At 44.8% G+C, this 20,379-nt stretch overlaps 1 protein-coding gene across 2 annotated transcripts in view; it reads right to left on the reverse strand.

Annotated features, from left to right (window-relative positions):
* Positions 1-963: 963 nt before the first annotated feature.
* LOC138577669 (zinc finger protein 585A-like) overlaps positions 964-20,379 on the reverse strand; it is a 121,238-nt gene continuing 101,822 nt past the window's right edge. For both annotated transcript variants that reach the window (XM_069649647.1, XM_069649648.1), the window contains one exon: positions 964-5,635. In XM_069649647.1, the coding sequence (XP_069505748.1) occupies positions 3,162-5,635 (2,474 nt within the window). In that variant the 3' untranslated portion in view covers positions 964-3,161. The remainder of the gene's footprint in view (positions 5,636-20,379) is intronic.

Genomic DNA, 20,379 nt, shown 5'->3' on the forward strand with positions numbered 1-20,379 from the left:
TCAAGCGAGAGAAGCTCTATGTTATGTACATCGACTTTGCTACAGAGTTTGATGATGTTAATCGTCCAATATTATGGGACAAGTAAATAAGGGGATTCCTAGTGATATTTTGAGAACTATTATGGCTGTCCATTCAAATTAACAGAAATAGTGAGGTACAATAGGAAGAGTCAAGTCACATCACTCATTAGAGACGATTGTGGTGTGAGACAGAGCTGTGTCCTTGCCTCCCTCTTATTCAGTCTGTTTACTAACTCTCTGTACATTGACTTTTGTCAGTTAAATCTGTATGCCCAGGACATAGGACATTTTCAAGTTCCTATATTGGCATACACGGATGACAATGTCTTATTAGCACCCCACCCCCAACATCCTTTACAGAGGCGTACACATGCTTACACTAATTCTATGGCCAATTTGGGCTTAAACATAAATGCATCTGTTTACTCCCTCAAGGGCCTGCATCATGCAGCGTGTAGAGACTACCGGCCTCCAAGGCCATACTTGTCCAATCACCGAGCCTCCAATATGGGACTTCATCACTGTGGGTAAAATCTGCATATGTGACTAAAACATATTCTGTAATATTATGTAGTATTTGTTACCAAGGCCATAAATCAATTATTTTGTATGGGTAGGAGTGAAGATGTTTGCCTGAATATACCAACGAGCATTTCTGTAAGGGGCAATTGACTATTTTAGATTATGAAACACCTGTGCCCAGGAAATTGACTCATCAGTGAAGCATTCACAAGAAACCTCTATGGATGTTGGGAGTTGTTGAAATATGAGTGAAAGGGCTTCCACAAGTTTTTCCTTCCTGGCGAGAGTATACCAGTTAAGTATCAGAAATGTGGCAACATTTGTGTTCATCATAGATTATGTTATTGGAAGACATACAAAATGTCATAGCACAATCTATCACAGCTAAATAAAAAAGAAAAATTAAGCAGCATACATCAATAAGGGCTACTGTTTAATACACCTCATCGCAACATATCACTTAACAAAATATACAATCACATCCAAAAAACAGCAGTCAATAGTCATTTCAATTTGAGCTTGGCCATGGTTACTGGATACCTTCTCTTATCACATTATCTTATAAATATTTTGTAGTGCTGGTCTACATATCGTGACCATATTAGTGTTGATGAAAATGTAACATTCTGCATTTTCAATTCTGTATTTCTAAAAGGGTTACAAATGCAGTTATTTTTATTTATGTGGTAGTGCAGCATTGAAGAAAGTGAGCTGTATTGATGTAGGCAGTTTTAGTAACATTTGTGAAATTAATCTTGCCAACAAGCTTTGTAACTACATGTAGAATTTTCTATTGCCAATTACTCTTCCATCTGAAACTGTACACCTACTGATTATTCGTGCACCTTTTTGACATGTTATATTGCTGAGGGCCTCTACTGAAAAGATTCAGACCAAAATATTTCTTGTGGTCCTGGAGTAAAGCAGCTATTTGGTCTGATGGATTTGTAGTCCTGAAAGGAGGGATGTACAGGTAGTCACATTGCTTAGTTCATTTTGCCTTGTCATTCTGTTTTTTTATTACATTCAATTTGAGTATCCTTCATTTGCGACAGTTTCCTATCCTTTACACTTTTGTTTTGTTCTGGGACAACAGTTTCCCCCAACAATGTACTGGTATATTCAGTGGTTTCCATCTGAAAAAAGCATTGTTTTGTGCCAATACTTTTCTCAGCCCACCTTTCAGCATACGTTCTACTCTCTGCAATATCGTTCTTCTTTTAATGATAATGTTGTTTAAAATATGAATAGAACTACACCTCTGATTGTTTGGCTATGTAAATGGCTCTGCAGTTACACAATGAAACTGCCTCTATAGAAAATCTGTCTCCTTTTTCCAAACAATGGAGTGATCCATTTGGCACACAGTCCAGTGTAATAGGCAGGAGTGATCAATCTCGAATTGTTAGGTGGCAATTCTCCTTCTTGAAGGCATGGTTCAATATTGGTTTCTTCTAATTGTTATTTATACTGTCAGTGTTAAATTTGGCCTCTCCAGTAAAATTTCTTCTTCTGGTTATTCCAACTCTTTTTTACTTGCTGCACACTGTTGTAATAGTCTATGTGAATGATGTAACGATGGTGAAATTCTATCAAATTGGATGAAATTGTATGAGAATATGTTTTGTATGTAATGAATTTTTGAAAGGTTAAATTCTTCTTTCAGCCAACCAAAAAAAATAAAAAATAAAAAATAAAAATAAAATACTTGCTGCATTTGTTGCTTTGTTCTCCATGTCTACTAAACAAACAGTTTGACTTTCAAACCTGTTATAGTCTACTCAAGGTTTAAAGGTAGAAGTACCGGGGTGCACTGTACTTGGGAAAATGGTACAGCATAGACATTTCAGCACTTTGTTGTTGCAAAAAATCCTGTCAGGCTTTCAATGGCAGACATGTGAGAGTTTACAACATGCTAGACATACATTCTGTTTCTACTCTTGTGCTACTGAACAATTGCACGTAATGTTTTGTAGATTACCTGGTTGAAATAGGTTCAAATCAATTATGACTCTGGAGCTGCAGAAAAAACAAGCAATATCCAATTGCCATGTAGCTTGTACAGTTTAATGACTACCTTTAACATGTACTATTTTATCTTTTTAATGCTTGATCTAGCTACAGTCATTGGTTCTAAATCTGACTGCCCTATATTTTCCTTTCTTCCCTCGGGTTCAGGTTTTTAGCACAGCTTTATATTCCAATTTTTCTTTCACACAGTTATTCCATCTGGATATGATTGGAGACATTTGTTTAACAATTTGAATATGGGTTATCAATGACTATCAAATGAAAGTGATACCTATAGTGCATTCATAAATAGTACATGCTGTTTTCTGTTGTGCTCCTTAGAATGATTATGGTTTAAAAATTGGGCAGGTTTACATACATGGCTACACAAAGAGCTCAGTGGCATGTACAATAGTAAGATGAACAAGGAAACTTTATGAAATACTTCCAGTTGGATATTTAAATACTGTATCAACCTCTTAACTGTTCATATCAGATGGCATATTGGTTACCATGATCGTATTGTCACTTCAATCATAGCTATCATGGTTTTGCAGATTTTGCATAATTCTAACCACATGAGGATGCAAAAGAAAACATTGATTTGATCACTTTCTCTTTCCTTTCTGTGGCTTGCGATGTATTTTCTGGTGTGTGCGTAGATGTGTTAATTGACTGAATCGTTTCCCACACTCACTGCATGGATAAGGTTTCTCTCCTGTGTGAATCCGTTTGTGCGTCTTTAAATGTGGTAACTGGCTAAAGGTTTTCCCACAATCAGAACATGTATATGGCTTTTCTCCAGTGTGCATTCTCTGATGTATGACCAAATCACATGATTGAATGAAACTTTTTCCACACTCATTGCATTGATAGGGTTTCTCTCCAGTGTGAATGCGTTGATGCGTGATTAAGTGAATTAACTGTCTAAAACTCTTTCCACACTCAGTACATTTGAATGGTTTCTCTCCAGTGTGCATTCTCTGATGCCTTTTTAGATGTGGTACCTGGCTGAAACACTTTCCACAATTAGCACATGGGTACGGTTTCTCACCTGTGTGTATTCGTTGATGTATACCCAGATCTGATGATCGAATGAAACTCTTTCCACATTCAGAACATTGATAGGGTCTCACTCCTGTATGTGTGTGCAAATGTTTGTGCAAAGAGGATGAACCACAAAAACCTTTTCCACATTCAGTACATTCAAATGGTTTCTCTCCCCTGTGCATTCTCTGATGTGTAGTTAAGTTTGATAAGATGCTGTAACTCTTCCCACAGTCACTGCACGCATAAAGCTTCTCACCAGTGTGTACTCTTTGATGTCTGGTTAGCTGGGCTAACTGGTTGAAACTCTTTCCACATTCATTACATGGATATGGTTTTTCTCCCGTATGTATTCTCTGGTGAATTAGAAACTGTGATGACAGGTGAAATTTCCTCAGACATATAGTGCAAGAATATGGTTTTTCTCCTGTATGCATTCGCTGATGTATAACAAAGTGCGATGAAAATCTAAAACGTTTTCCACATACACTACAAGAATATGGCTTCTCTCCTCTGTGCGATGACTGGTGTCTAGTTAAAGGTGATAACTCACGGAAACTCCTTGAACACTGGTCGCAGCGATATGGCTTCTCTTTTGAATGTGTTCTCTGATGCTTTTGAAGGCTTGATGAAACATTGAACCTCCGGTCACATATCTTACATACATATGGTTGCACTCCTGTGTGTATTCTTTGATGTGTTGCCAATCCTGAGGTACTACTAAAATGTTTCCCACATTCTGTGCAGGTATAAGGTTTCTCTCCAGTATGTATTCTCTTATGTACTCGAAGATGTGATGCCTTCCTGAACCTCTTGGAACATTCCCCACAAATATATGGTTTCTCTCCCGTGTGTATCCGTTTGTGTGAGGTCAGAGCTGATGAGACAGTGAAACTTTTCCCACACTCCCCACATGCATACGGTTTCTCTTCAGTGTGTATTCGTTGGTGTGTGCGGAGAGATGACGAGTCACGAAAGGGTTTACCACATTCAGTACATAAATATGGTTTTTCACCTGTATGTATCCTTCTGTGTGTGGATAAGTGTGCTAACTGAGTGAAGTTCTTTCCACAATCAGTACATGCATATGGTTTCTCCCCAGTGTGTATTCTACAATGATTTCTAAGGTGTGCTGATTTACGGAAAGTCTTCCCACAATCAGAACATAAATATGGTCTCTCTCCTGTGTGTATTCTCTGATGTTCTGTAAGGAGTGCTATGCCACAGAAGCGCTTATCACATTCTGTGCAGACATAAGGTTTCTGTCCAGTGTGTACTAGGTTGTGCCGTGACAGATGTGCCAGCTGTTTGAAAGTTTTCCCGCAGTAGGAGCAAGTGTATGGTTTCTCACCTGTATGTATTCTTTGATGAATCTGAAGGTGCGATGATTGACGAAAACCTTTCCCACATACGCTGCAGACATGTGGCTTTTCTCCTGCATGCATCATTTGATGTGCGTTTAGTTGTGTCAGGTTTCTGAAATTCTTTCCACACAGAGTACATTTAAAAGGTTCCTTCCTCAAGGATAATGTGTGAGTTAGTTGGTGTGTGGTCAATTGTGATAACCTATTGAAACATTTTCCACATTCCTTACACTGATGAGGACTGGGTTTTGCTTGCAACAACTTCTGTGTAGTTGGAGGTGACAAAATGCTAAAACGCTTCCCATGTTCACTACTGGTGGATGGCTTGTCTTCTATGTGTACCAGGTCATTTATTATTACAGTTGAAGACCCAGTGATGTTAATTCCACTTTCAGTACCAATTGATATGTCTCCCATATGATTTTTACAGTTGGCTATGGCAGCCAATTTGATGGTATCTCCTCCACACTTAGTTGATTGGTCCAGTCCATTTCTAGCAAGGTGCACATGATTGCTTTGGTACTTATTTTGTTTCTTGATAGTTACTTCTCGTGCAGAATATTGTACTACTTGCTTGCTCACTTTTCCTAAGAAGGGTTCTTGTAGTACATGTTGGTCTGTATAACCACCACAGATGCCATCCTTTGAATGTATTCTTGGACCAATCTCAACTGGAACGAAACAATAATACAGATTAGGTGTTTATAAATATACATGGAATATTAGGCGATGAGAGCATGAATAGCTGCATTTTTGGCAACTCCCTCTTCTGAAAGCTAACCTTATGATACACAGGTTTGACCACATTGCTCTTATTGAAAACTTAACTATGCCATTATCTGATAACTTCTCATGTGACTTTATATTCTGAGATTATAGAAGTAAAAATCCCAAACTAAACAACTGAAAGTAAGTATTATTTAAATTCACACCTTTGTGAAGACATACCAATAGGTTTTTCAGAACTCAAGAACAAATAAACACATTATATTCACACTTAACACACTGAAACTAATGTGAACGAGAACAGTACAAGTCAATATTAACCTTAGCCAAGGCAGCCTACTGCATGCCAAAACTGATAGTGTTAAACATGGGACAAAACAATCTCATCCCAAAACGTCTTACATGATCCAGTTGAATCCCTTAACTGCTTTGCTGCTATGCTCAAGTCATTCTACATGGAATGGGAAGGATGTGAACGTTCACACCCATGACACATTCATAAGGACATGTGTCCAGCACTGTAGCAGGAATTGCTGTTGACTTGAAGAGATTACATTTCTTAAATTGTTCTATGACAGAATATACAAAATCAGCTAGTCTTGTCAAAAACTCCTTCAGCCCCATTAGCTAAAACAGGCTTGACAAGCAATGCGTGGCTCTCAGCTGGAATCCCCTAGCACAAAGCCTCCAGGCTTCTAAAAAAGAATGCTCCATCATCAGCAGCTACTCCTCGATTATATATCTGCTAAAGCAATTGTGCAATACAGTATCTCCCCTTGCCCCTAATATATTGCTGGGGGAATGTCAGCTGGCCTTCTGCTTGAGGTACAGCAGGTAAACTGCCATGCTGAAGGTTGATGATGACACTCTACAACATGGAAAGGTGTCATACAGTTCTGGTGCTGTTACTCATCTACTCTACAGGATTTGCAATACACATCAATGGAATCCTCATCTACACATTAGGAGATCCCCTCGGGCACTAGCGAAAGAGCCATGCAGTGGTTGTCCCCGTTCCACAACACTCCAAGGTATTAAAAATGGAAGACACAGTGATTTACATGCGTCAGGCTTGACATGCAGTAAAGCCCCCAGTCTTTCTTGGACTGCAGTTATGGGCGACCCTTCCCAGATGCCACTTTACTGTCTCTGTAATGAAGTAAGATGTATTGAGAGTAATATTGGCATGAGATCTCCTTCTTGGGAAGGGGGTAAAAGCCCACACCCGCCCCACAGGCTAGGCTTCAGAACCCATTGTACTGTAGACGAACAAATGAGCAATCTAGTGGCAAGCATAATAGCTACTTAGGCTTCAACGTCTTTTCCTAGTTAATCTCAGGCAGATATATATATATATTTTTCTGCCAAACAAAAACCCTTAAGGGCGCCTTAATCAAAAGAAGGGGGGTTTTGGAAGAATAGTACAAGTTGTTCTGAAAGAACAGTCTCTACATATTTCCAAACACTAGAACACATTCGGCTTCTTTCATCAAATAATGTGCAGGCAATTCCAAAACAGTGTAAGCCTGCTTGGGATCAATAAACTATACAGCAAAGGAAGGATCGGAGAACACCCACATATTTTATCACCTCCTTTTCAAATTCATACTTCATGTTTGACTGATAAACTAGTGCTAATGCATCATTTTCATTGTGCAATGTTTATTGCTTAAAATGTTTCTATAATACACAGTCAATAAACACATAAAATACAATATTAAAATGCTTAAAAATCAATCAAGCATTCAATAAATATTCCGTACAATGTCATCACTATCATTAAAATAACACAAAAATACATCAATTATTAACAACACATTTTCACAAATGGCTCAATATAGTACTGTTCATAACACCAAGAATGGATTTCAAAAACATTTGTGGCTCTTTCACTATATCCCAAGTGGTGATACCCTCAGATGCCTGTGGCATACAGGGCTATACTACAATACTTTGCAGCACATATATATTTAATGTCTGGGCACTGCACTACCAATATATTTCTTTGAAAATAGTAATGTGCCAGAATTAGCATGGTACAGCTGTGATGGCACTTTCCCTACCTGAAATTTCAAAGTGTACCTCTTTGTTAAACAAATACCTAAATAATCAAAGGTTAAATTTTTTTCAATTTACAACTATTAATAAGCAAGCATTGGCAATGCTAACAGTTTCGGCTTTTGGTTAGGCATGGGGAAGGCACTTGCCAGGCACATACGTATTGGTATTAACTGGCCATTGAAGGTCTCAGGTGCAAAATGGTGCAAATGCCTGGGCATCTAAGAGCAGTGCTTGTCAAATGCCTAATACTTGTACACAAGCCAAAATGGTTGGCTTTGCCAGTGCTGGTTTTTAACAGAACTTCAGTGAAGGACACGCAGAGTGCCTCTGAATCGAGTGGCTGAAGGCAGACCTGGTAAGACATTTTTATTACACTCGTAGCGGATTTACAACTCCAAATAAGTCATTAAATCTCAGAAGAATGCTTTGAATAAACACTGGCAGGCACTTCAAGTGCAAGGTTTGATGGTAAGGCTTGGTTAAAGCAAGCTCAAAGAGTTCCCATGAGGAGGTGTTTTTGGTGGAGAGGGGCAGGAACTGAGTGGGAATGGCCATAGGGATTAGCATGGCCATGGTGAGTCAATAGGTGTCCAAATAACCAAGAAACACCTACAGGCTGTGCCACCCCCCCATAGGCCATTCCTCCCTATCTGTACTCTAAAGCAACAATTTCGGTATAAAGTGGGGTTACAAGTGACACCTAGCAGCGCAAAATAAAAAGAAGGGACCCTCTTCTTTGTATATTAAATCAGATGTAGTAGGCATACTTGCCATAACGTTTACATATTCTCAAATGACCACTGTGTTTCAACTCTAAGTTATCTACCCTATCACTGCTTGTTTCAATTCAAGGTGTTCTCCCACATCTGATATATTTCAAGCTCGGTTGTATCCCTTTCACCACCATCTTTCAATTGTAAGCATTTCCCTCTGCTTGCATTTTCTAATCTAGGCTGTAGTCCCACTACCGCTGTGCTCCGACTCAAAGTGTTTCCCAATACTGCTGGATTTGTAATCCAGGCACCCTTCCCTTACTGCTCGTCTCAAGCAGGGTGGCCTAGTGTTCCTACCCCAGCCCCCCCTGAACCCTTGTCACCCACCAAGCCAGACCCTAACACAGCCATGACTGCCAGCACACACTCAAGCTGGGCACACCAATAATGAAGACCACCACCCATCATACAATTCTCGTCCATCAGAACAACACTCACCCAGAGTCACGCTCTCACACACGCCCCCCAAACTCACAAACAAGCGGAGCTCTCTGGCAGTCTGTAAAACACCCAACCGCTCGGCCTCCTTTACCCTCGCAACCTCATTCATGAACCCTCCATACACACTGTAAAACCCTTTCATCCCAAACCCATCCACTCTGACCCTACCCACAGATCGACCCCTAGCCACTGTGAGAAACCAAAGGGTGTCTCACTTGCTAGTCCCCAGGGATCTCTCTCTCAGGTGGCCAGGGTACGGCTATAGCCTTTGGGTCCAGACCCTGGGGGTGGACCAATGCGGGAGGATCACTTGGGTGAGGGATCTTCAGGGAGTGGGGCTTCTCCATTGTTCCAACTGACCACTCCCACCCTCCCCTGATCGACACAAACACTGGGCCGAGGAAGAGGACGAATTAGAGTAAAGAGGCTAACACTTACAGATCTCAATGGACATGTCCCGTTAATAAGGTCAGGCAAAGTCAGGCACTGACCTTAATCACATACATCTGTTACCCATTAGCTCCTTCACACGGATAAAAGGCGGAACATAGAGACACACTCTGAGCAAGGTGAGACACGAGAAGGAGCAGATCTTCCAGGGAAAAGGCAAACCCACTGGAGCAGGATGTCAAGGGCAGCGTCCCACCGGAGTTTCGTACCTGTTCTGGCACAGTGATCCGTTGTGACGAGGTGCTGTCAGACGAGTTGCCTTTGTGATGCAGGAAATCAACTTGACAAACCCCAGGATTATGGTACCTAGTGTTGCCAACCCAACTCCCCACCCCATGTAGAGACCTCACCTGTATTTACGTGCTGTAGGGAAAGTGCAAAAACTGACAGGGGAGGCACAGCAGGAATAGCTGAATCCAATGGCAGGATACCTCTTGGGGTCCAAAGGGGTAATGCACGAAACGGGTCCACAACCTAAAAGGGGAACGAAAAAGGCAGTGCAAATAGTCTTAATTCCCTTCTGCATACAGCACACTCCTAACTAAGAGGCAGTCCAATCCCTAAGAAGAGTGGAGCCTAATGCTCAAATGTACAAATGCAAGCACACGCGGTAGTTCAAAGGGGCAAAGCGGGGTCTCTTCAAGGGTCTGTAACAACTCTGGAAGGTGGGTGAGGCGATGAAGAATAGGTTCCCACTATTCGAGGAGGGTCTCCACTTGAGGGCAGAGTCGATTCCAAGAGTTGGGAATAGTTTGCTAGTTTACACTAGCAGTGGAAAGGAGAGGGGCCCTTAGGGGCCACTCGTGCGTAGAAATGAATGGAGGTGCTAGGGCCACCGGCTAGGGTTGCGATTACTCACCAACTCCCCAGCGCACTCCAGACCAAACTTCGGCAATCGAGTCCACTTCGGTTGCAGGTTCAAGTGCGGCAATTTGGCAGCTCCGCGGTTTTCAGCGATTGAAATACAGTGATGATTCCCAAATGGGACAGTGGCCATTTCTCTGCTCCTGGTGGATGGATCAGGCCAGTTTCACTGCAGCAGACTTCAGGGGCAAGAGGGGCACAAATGCAGCGCACCTGCAAAGGTCGTCACCAGGGCTGGGCGACACGGTAACCGCGTATGCTCGGGTTCGGGCGCACTCTTCTCACTTCAGACCTGGGAACGCCAAGTGTACGAAATTCGGTGTGAGGGTGCCATGAACACAGAGCTAGCAATATACCAAGTTTTGAGGGCCTCCTCGAAACGGCGGCAAAGATAGAGCAAAGGTCCTGCATAAGCTGGTCAGCCCACTGGATGGCCCAGGGACACTGCCGAGAAGGCTTACTTGCAGGGTTTGATGAAGGTGCTGAGAATAGTTAGTCCCACTATTCCAATTGGTCGAAGCGTCTTCGCAGTCCTTCTAGGATGACCAGATGCAGAGGGGCCCCACAGGACGACAGCGGGCTCCGGGTGCCAAACCTTCCAGCGGGTCACCAGCCGTTCTTCGACTCGGCTTCTTAGCTTCAGGATACTTGGATCCTATCCTTCGTTCAGTGAGAAATCCAGAGATCGACATGGTATTGGTGTTTGGGGGCTTCTCTTATCCAGAATCTCCTTCGCGCCAAAACAAGGAGAACCCAATGGGAGATCTGCTCACATACAGGCATACCATACGTGGACCAATCACGGACCACGTCCCAGGCATTCACAGCACTCCAGACTCTCTGGCACCCAGGATGCATATTGGGGATAGACACCCCAGCCCACATCCTGGAAGCACACACAATGCATGCAGAAGCCCGCAAAAGCTTGGCGTTTCGCGGGAAAATGCATGCCCAAATAAGGACTGACCCAGGTCGGCTCGACCTGGGGAAGGCGAAGGTGCAAGATGGCCAAAGGACAGGACAAAGAACCTCGAGGCATGGCCATTTTGGAGCCCGGCCATCTATTCGTGCCAAACAAGATAATCACGGTTTACCTGGCAGGAAACAGTTAAAAATACATGAAAAAGATAAGCTGCCACCAGCCCTGTCCGTGACACATCTGCGCATCTCCTAAAAAATCCTTGAGAGTATCTAGGGCCTTTGGAAATGACTAAGAGACCCAAGTGTACTGTACTGGAAGGTAGAAACTTGTTAAATGTTGCAGAAAAGTTGCAACATTGGAAAGGACTAAGGGAAACAGGTACTGACTGTCTTAAGGGCATGTCAGTTTCCCCATTAAAAGTGAGCCAAAGCCCAGAGGATTGCAGCAGAAGGCTGTGCTCCCCTGGCAAAGTCAGACTATGGTGTCAAACAGCAGCAAAAAAGTTGGGGGTACACAACTGGAGGGAAAATGACACATAAATGGAAATCTTTCCTAACACTCGACCCTCCCAGAGCAAGGGCAGGGGGAATTAATCCACCCCTGCATGAGTCTCATGTTCAGGTCGGTTAAACATTTTGGACAACCCATCAGCATTGCTATGTTGGACACCTGGCCTATGCTCAATAGTGAAGTCAAAGCCTTGCAGACTTATGGACTACCTGAGCAACTTTGGATCCTCTCCCTTCATGTTCATTAGCCACTTTAAGGGCTTATGGCAATTTTGCACAGTGAAGTGGGTCCCATAGAGGTAGGGCCTCAGCTTCCTTAGGGCCCACACAACAGAGAAACATTATTTCTCTACTGTGGACCATCTGAGCTCTCTGTCCTTAAGCTGGCGACTAATGAAGCCAATAGGGTGTTCTTTACCCTTCTCATCTACTTGTGATAGTACAGCTCCTATCCCAGTGTCAGAGGCATCGGTCTCCACAATAAAAGGAATTTCGTAATCAGGGGCCCTGAGAACAGGGGCCTGGCACAAGGAGTATTTTAAGCCATTGAAGGCCTTCCCACACTCTTCAGACCAAGTTACCTTCTTTGGTTTCCTAGGAGTTGTGAGAGTAGTCAGAGGGGCAGCTATAGTGCCATAGTCTGCCATGAAATTTCTATACTACCCAGTGAGTCCTAAACAGGCTATCACTTGGGTCTGAGTAGTGGGGTAGGCCAGTCTTGTACTGCTTGTACATTACTGGGTAGAGGATGTATCCTACCTCCACCTACTTCATGTCCAAGGTAGTCAACTCAGAAGTACCTGCTTTTGGAACCAATACCACTGGGCTGGGCCAAGGACTACTAGAAGGTTCAATCACCCCAAGATCCAACATTTAGTTGACCGCTGTCTTAATGTAAGACCTTACTTTGTCTGACATCCTGAATCCACTACTTTTGGTAGGCACACTGTCTCCTGTGTCAATGTCATGTTTGCACCAAGGTGTCAAACCAGGAGACTGTGAGAAAAAGGGGGAAAATTGCTTCAGCAAACCTTTCACCTCTGTTGATCAGCAGTCAGGCGAGGGGCCACTTGGACACCCTCAATGGAGCTGTCTGAAGGACTGCTGTGGAACAGGTCAGGGAGAGGTTCTGACTCCTCTTCCCTAACATCTGAAGCCAGCAGCACTGCAGTGATTTCAACTCTTGGGATGAAAGCCTTCAGCCTATTTCCATGGAACACTTCTGGAGCCTGACCAGCCCTTCCAAGGTCCACTAAATAGTTGACCTCACCCAGTAATTCCACCAATGTGTAAGGAACTGACCATTTGTCCTGTAAGGCTCAAGGCCTTATAGGATTCATGGTCAGAACTTGCTGACCAGGTGTAAAACTGATGAGGGGAGCCTTCTGGTGTTACGCTCACCTGGCTCCCACAGAGGCGTCAATCTGGACTGGACTGCTGCAGTGTGCACCAACGTGACGCGTAGGGCCGAGATGGCCCACCTAGCTTTGTTTGCTTGCCCCGTAAGAATATTCTTCTGCAAGTGGAGAAAGGGAATTAACCACCCGTGGAGTTGAGCGTAAATCCCCCCATCCCGCTGTTCTCCCCACTGATCACCTTGGATGTTCCCTCTTATAGTCTCACCTGATGATTTGAAAAGATGAGCTCTCCATCCTGCATTGATCGCAGGGGCGCGTAGATAACCAGTTGCTTCACTGGCTCAAAGGAATTGGTGAGTTCCAGGACAATATTGAATCCGATATTCCCGGCAAGACGCCGTAAGTATGTAGTTCGTAAGAGTTCAAAATGCCTGACTTTCACTCTTGTCCGATTCCTTGCAGGTTGCAGCTTGACCCTACGGAAGAGTTCCCCGTGGCAACCGGTAATGTTCTGGTAAGGATTTGTATTATCCAACACAGTTCGATAAAATAATGTCCATATGTAAACTGTTGCTTTCTCCCTCATTCAGGCGCTGAGAGAAAGTATGAAGTCTCAGGGAATAATGCCTCTGGCGGTAAAATCAGGTAAGTCTTTTGTGGTGAGGAGGGTTCCCCTTGTTAGTCCCTTGTTTCACCTTGCTGTCCTCTTGTTTCCCCTTAGGGGCCGGGGTTCGGCTAGGATGCAGTGGAAGCTGCGCCGATCCGTGAAGAAGAATAGTACCCCCGGTGGTAAAATCAGGTAAGTCTATGGGGGGTATTCCTCTGTGTATTCCCTTGGCTCACCTTGCTGTTCTTGTCTTCTCCTTAGGTGCCGGAGTGCGGCGGTAACATGCAGTGAAATGTGAAGATGCTGCGAAGGCCGGTGAGTTCAGTACGGTGCTGCAGCAGGCGAGGTGACGCGCATAAAATAACTTCTTTCTTCCAGCTCGAAGGCGCGATGGATCGGGAATTCAGGTAAGGATCAAAGGTATTGCTCTTGTTCTAACCTTTTCTCCTTCTTTCTCCTTTTTTCTAGGAGCTCCAAACTCGAGGCGGGCGTGGCAGAAGACTGGATGCAGACTTGCAAGCACGGTGAGCGTTACGCTGCTGGATGCAGAATAACGCGAAGCGTGTGCTGCTCTTCGGGCGTGGTTAAAATAGCCTCCAAAGTAGTCCCAGGTAAGTATTCCTCCCCAGCCCCACCCGAGTAAAAAAATAGTCCCTAGGTAAAATAGTCCCTTCCAAGCCTCGTTTGGCTTGGAGCTCTTGCAGCATGGTCTGCATCAGGTAAGTTTGCAGCATGGTCTGCATCAGGTACATTTTAATCTATGAGCCTGGTGCCTATGGCGCTAGGACTGACTCTCCATATGAGCCTGGCGCCATAGGCGCCAGGACTGCACCCAAATAGCCCCTAGCGGGGGTTGTTGGGCTTGCTTGGGGTAACTTGATGCCTGCTTCCGGGGTTGCTGGACTTGGTCTGGGTCTCTGGGGGTAGGCATCATGACATCTGGTCATACCAATGTTTCACCAGTGCTTGCTCTGCCTTCAGTTTCTCACTAGCCAGACCCATCGGGAGTACCATCCTTTTTCTGAGCCCTAGCACATAGTCTACTACATTGGTAGTAATGGGAGGAGCGGGCATCTCCCATCCCTCCTTAACTATGGCCAAGGGCCCCCTCACAGGGTGACCAAACAGAAGCTCAAAGGGGCTGAGGCCAAAACCCTCCTGTGGTACCTCTCTGTTGGCAAACAGTAAGCATGGTAACAGAAGATCCCATATTCTTCTGTGGGGTTCTTTCAGAGCCCCAATCATACTTTTTAAGGTCCTGTTAAACCTTTCAACTAGACCATTGGTTTGTGGGTGATAAGCGGATGAAAACTTAGAGGTGACACCACATTCCTTGCACATGGCCTGCATATACTTTGACATAAAGTTGCTGCCCCTATCAGACACAACTTCTTTAGGGAAGCCAACCCTAGTAAATATGCCAAGTAAGGCTTTTGCAAATGACTTGGCAGTGACAGTCTTCAATGGGATGGCCTCAAGATATCTAGTGGCCTGGTCGACCAGCACCAGGATGAACCTATTGCCTGAGGATGTTTGGGGATCAAGGGGACCAACAATGTCGATCCCTAACCTCTCAAATGGTACTCCCACAACTGGGAATCGTACCGGTGGAGCTTGTATTGTTGAGCCACTCTTACCAGATAACTGGCAGGTGGCACAACTCCTGCAGTGACTTTCTACTTGCACCCCCATCTTGGGCCAGTAGAAATGCATGAATAACCTTTGCTTGGTTCTCTTGATACCAAGGTGACCAGCAAGGGGCACTTCATGTGCCAGCAACAGGAGCAAGGGTCTTACAGCAAGGGGAACCACCAACATCCTATGGTCTCCTTCTGTAAACTCTGTTGGCTCACTGTAGAGGAGCCCACCTTCCCAATAAATGCTATGCTTCCCAGGAGGTTCACCCTCAAGCTGGGAGCAGGCCTGTCTCCTTTGGCGTTCCAGAGATGGGCACTCATTTTTGCCCTTACTGAATTCATCCCTGTCAGGACCACCATCTACTAACAAGTCTTTTAGTTCAGGATGGTCATTTGGATCACATACTTCAGGTAACACCTCTACCTCATCAGGTCCAGGTCTTTGGCCAACTACCTCCACCTCAGTGGCAGGTGAGTTAGGGGGAATATTATCTTTCCTTCTTTTGTCTTTTTTGACTCCTTTAACCTTGGGTTTCCCCTTTGGCTTGGGCATGGCAGTGGTCTTGGCCAGGGCTCCCCTTGTTTGAGACCTTGTGCAGGGTCTTTCTGCTGTATCTCCTATAAGCCCTAAGGCTCTGAGATCATTTCCCAGCAAGACCTTTTACTGGGACATCTGTCTGTATATTCACTGGAATCCTGACTACTGTACCATTAAAAGTAAAATTTACAGGTATAACTGGGAACTGGAGAGGTGGGCCATGAGCCAATTTATGGACATTAGAGGAGCTCTGGCAACTTCCTCTGGGTCTACCAAGGTAGAATCCACTACAGTTGGACTGCACCCACTATCCCTAAGAGCAGGAGTATCTACTCCATTGAACAGCACCCTGTCTTTGAAGTAGTGCTTGTTATTGTCCGGAATCCTAGAGACTTTAGGCTCCCAGGATCCCAGGGAAACTAAAACTACCTCAGAATCTATCCCACTGGGGAAGGAATCTGAGGAGAAGGATGCCCCTGTAATCTCTTCTTCCTCATAGGAGGAGAAGGCCAGATTAGCAGAGTGGACCCCCAAGGTTTTGACCTCACATCTGGGGTCCCCCTTCACACAGTCACTTGTTCCACAAGCCACACAAGATCCACTGGGTCTGTGGACATAGGGAGGCTTCCTGTAACCAGAGTAATGTTAATGTTAAAGGATATTTGTACCGCGCACTATCACCACCGGAGTGGTCCCCTCGCGGCAATGAAAGAGGGTGAGCGGTGGGGTGAGTTAGTGGGAATGAGCTGGAAAAGTGCAAGATAGCAGTGATGTGGGTTGGCAGCCTCAGCCCGGTGGGTCTGTTGGCTGGGCTTGTGGTGTTTTATTGTCAGTAGTCGTCGTGTGCTGTTGTGCAGGTCTATGTGTGGTTTGTTTTGTTTTGTTGTTGCAGTGTAGTGAAATGTGTGCGGATTGCTGCGTTTTAGGCTTGTGGTTGTGTTTGGTTACAGTTTGAGAGGCGTATGCAGAGGGATGAAATTGTTAGTGGATTGGTTAGTTGGCATTGCTGTCCTTGCAATTATGTCTAGGTGTGATGCTTGCTGCCATTCACCATTCCATCGGAGTGTGGCGCTCGGTAACCTTCAAGATTCTTTCCAGATGTGAGGCAGTCCGGTGATCACGATTCCTATTCAAGTGCTGCACTAGTCATCATTCACAGTTTTATTTAAGTGTTCTAACATTCGCATTTCTATTTAGGTGCGATGCGGGCCAATGTTAGGAATTCCATCCAAGTGTGGTATATGCTAACATTCACAGTCCCGTCTAGATGCAACGCGGGCTAAGGTTGAGAATTCCACCCAAGTGTGGCACATGCTAGCCTTCGCAATTCTGTCTAGTTTGCAACGCGGGCCTAGGTTAAGAATTCCGTCCAAGTGTGGCACATGCTAACATTCACTTTCTTCTCTAGATGTGACGCAAGGTAAGGCTAAGAATTCCATCTACGTGAGGCACATGCTAACCTTCACAATCCCATCTAGATGTGATGCGGGCTAAGGTTAAAAATTCCATCTTAGTGTGGCACATGCTAACATACACATTTCTATCTATATGCAACGCGAGACCAGGAAAAGAATTCCATCCAAGACACACACTTCCATCCAGATGTGACGTGGGTTAAGGTTAAGAGTTCCATCTAAGTGTGTTACATGCCAACATTCACAATACCGTCCAGATGTGACGCGTGCCAAGGTTAAGAAATCCATTTAAGTGTGGCACATGCAAGCATTATTACTAGTTCTTTTTTGGAGCATAACCTCCACTACCCTGTGTGTTCTCTTGTGACTTACCCTTATTTTTCTTTTTGTGGCCCTTCGGGAAGGAATTTTTATCAGATCCCCCACCCTCCTTATCTTTGGGCTTTTTCCCCTCCTCCTGCTTACCAGGATGAGTCTTGTCCTTATAGGGCACTCTATGTGACACCCACAAATCTACTGCAATGGCCAGCTTCTTAGGATTTAACTCCTTTGAATATGCCAAATGCTGCTTAAGTTCAGGGGAACAAGATGCAAAAATATGTTCAAGCATGACAAGACATATCAAATCCTCAAAGGTGGAGACCGTATAGCCTTCAACCCAGCCAGTCAAGTCTTTTAAAGAATCAGTCACTTATGACACCCAAGTACTTCCTTCTTTCTTTTTATACTCTCTGAACCTTTTAAGGTATTGGGCAGGTGTATTCCCAAACTTCAAAATGAGAGTTTGCTTTAACATTGCAAAATCAACTCTTTCAGCTTTTGACATTTACATAATAGCACTGCAGCCAGAATGGGGTAGTCTGCTGAACAACCATGCAATTTTATCAGCATTTACAACCTCTTGAACTTCACATGCATACTCAAATGCATTCAACCAGTCCATAATGTCATTCTTCACATCATACACACTGAGCAGATCGTTTGGAAATCTTGGATGAGAGGAGGACCCAGACCCATGTCCAGATCCCTTGGATCCATTTGAAGCTTGAAGTTTGGCCAATCCCAACTGGTGATCCCGGTCCTTCAGTTTTTCTGCCTGCTCTATTCTCAGCTTATCCATGTGAAATTCAAGCTCCTTCTGCCTAAACAGCAGTTCTTGTTTCTTGAATTCCAGCATGGCGTCAGCATCTGAGCTTGCAGAGGAAACATTAGACATAGGATGCTCCCTGTCATCATGGGCACCACTGATGAGGGCAGCGACAGAACTGTCGAAGCTGCTCCACCCCCTTCTGCACTCTCACCAGAGGCTATGGCATTGAGTTGCAACTCTTGCAATTCCATGACTCTTTGGATCATTTCCAATGTTGTACCTTGAGCAGATAAACCTCTCTCGGTACACATTTTTCTCAATGTTTCTGACCTAAAAGCATTTAAGGTTATAATGGTACTTGTTTCCATTATATAAGATAGGTCTATGGCCTTTTACAGTTATCACTACAAAGTTACTATGTGTCTTGGATAGGAATAACTTGAATGCCTTCACTAGTGTGCAACACTGGATACCTTCAGTCCTATCCCACTGCTGTACACCAATTTGTTAAGATGGATTTGTTTATCTCTGGCCTGGTGGCCAGAGGTTCAGAAGGCCAGCCTAGTTTCTTGGAACAGGGTAAGCTTCTGGACAAGTCAGACCAATCAAGGTAGCTTGGCGGTGGTCAGTAAGGGATACCGGGCACCGGTAAGGAGACCGGTGCCGGTAATCCCCTACCGCCCAATTCCGAGGTCCCTTAGCGGGAACCATAAGGGACGTTTGGTCGGACCACACGTCCTTTATGGGTCCCGCTAAGGGACCAGGGTGTAAATAACGGGCTTGCCATTCGCGAGCCCGTTATTTGCACCATTCCATTGAGCCCTATGGGGGCTCACATGGGAATGGGGAATGGTTTGGTCAATGGGGACTTACCGGTCCCTCCAGGGTCGGAATGGACTGGCAAGTCCCCATTGAACCAAACCAGAGTCGTTACCGGTATGGGAGGCAGCCATGGAGCTAATTGCTCTATGGCTACCACCATACTCGGAATGACCCTCTAGGTCTCAGGAGGGGTGAGGGTGACTGAAAGATCTCAATGAGCACGCAGAGTAAAGGACACTTACATATCACTCCCAGTCAGGTGTAGATATATTAAAAATACAAATACATTTATTTCAAGGCCTTTGAGTTTCAACACACAAATCAAATCACAGTAATACTTATTAAGCCAACACAATCCCATCTAAATACATATATACAAGACCAATGGGGTCTAAAGGGGTAACGCAGGAAATGGGTCCACAAACTAAAAGGGGAAGGAACCAGGCAGTGCAAATAGTCTTTTGTCCCTTCTGCATCCAACACACTCCTAACTAAGAGGCAGTCCAATCCCTAAGAAGAGTGGAGCCTAATGCTCAAATGTACATGCAATGCCAGCACACGCGGTAGTTCAAATGGGCAAAACGGGGTCTCTTCAAGGGTCTATAGCAACTCAGGAAGGTGGGTGAGGCGATGAAGAATAGGTTCCCACTATTTGAGGAGGGTCTTCACTTGATGGCAGAGTCGATTCCAAGAGTTGGGAATAGTTCGCTAGTGCGCACTAGCAGTGGAAAGGAGGAGAGGGGCCCTCAGGGGCCACTCAGCGTAAAAATGGATGGAGGCACTAGGGGCCACCGACTAGGGTTGCGATTACTCGCCGACCCCCGGCGCGCTCCGGACCAAACTTCGGCAACCGAGTCCACTTCGGTTGCAGGTTCAAGTGCAGCAATTTGGTAGCTCTGCGGCTTTCAGCGAGGAAGATACAGCGATGATTCCCAAACAGGACAGCAGCAATTTCTCCGCTCCTGGTGGATGGGATAGACACCCCAGCCCACATCCTAGAGACCCACACACAAGGCATGCAGAAGCCCGCAAAAGCTTGGCATTTTGCAGTAAAATGCATGCCCAAATAAGGACTGACCCGGGTCGGCTCGACCTGGGGAAGGCGAAGGGGCAAGATGGCCAAAGGACAGGACAAAGAACCTCGTGACATGGCCATGTGGGAGCCAGGCCACCTATTCGTGCCAAACGCGGTAATCGTGGTT

The sequence above is a fragment of the Ambystoma mexicanum genome, chromosome 1p (assembly GCF_040938575.1).
Source record: "Ambystoma mexicanum isolate Mex_15411 chromosome 1p, UKY_AmexF1_1, whole genome shotgun sequence".
In the NCBI taxonomy this organism is placed as follows: Eukaryota; Metazoa; Chordata; class Amphibia; order Caudata; family Ambystomatidae; genus Ambystoma; species Ambystoma mexicanum.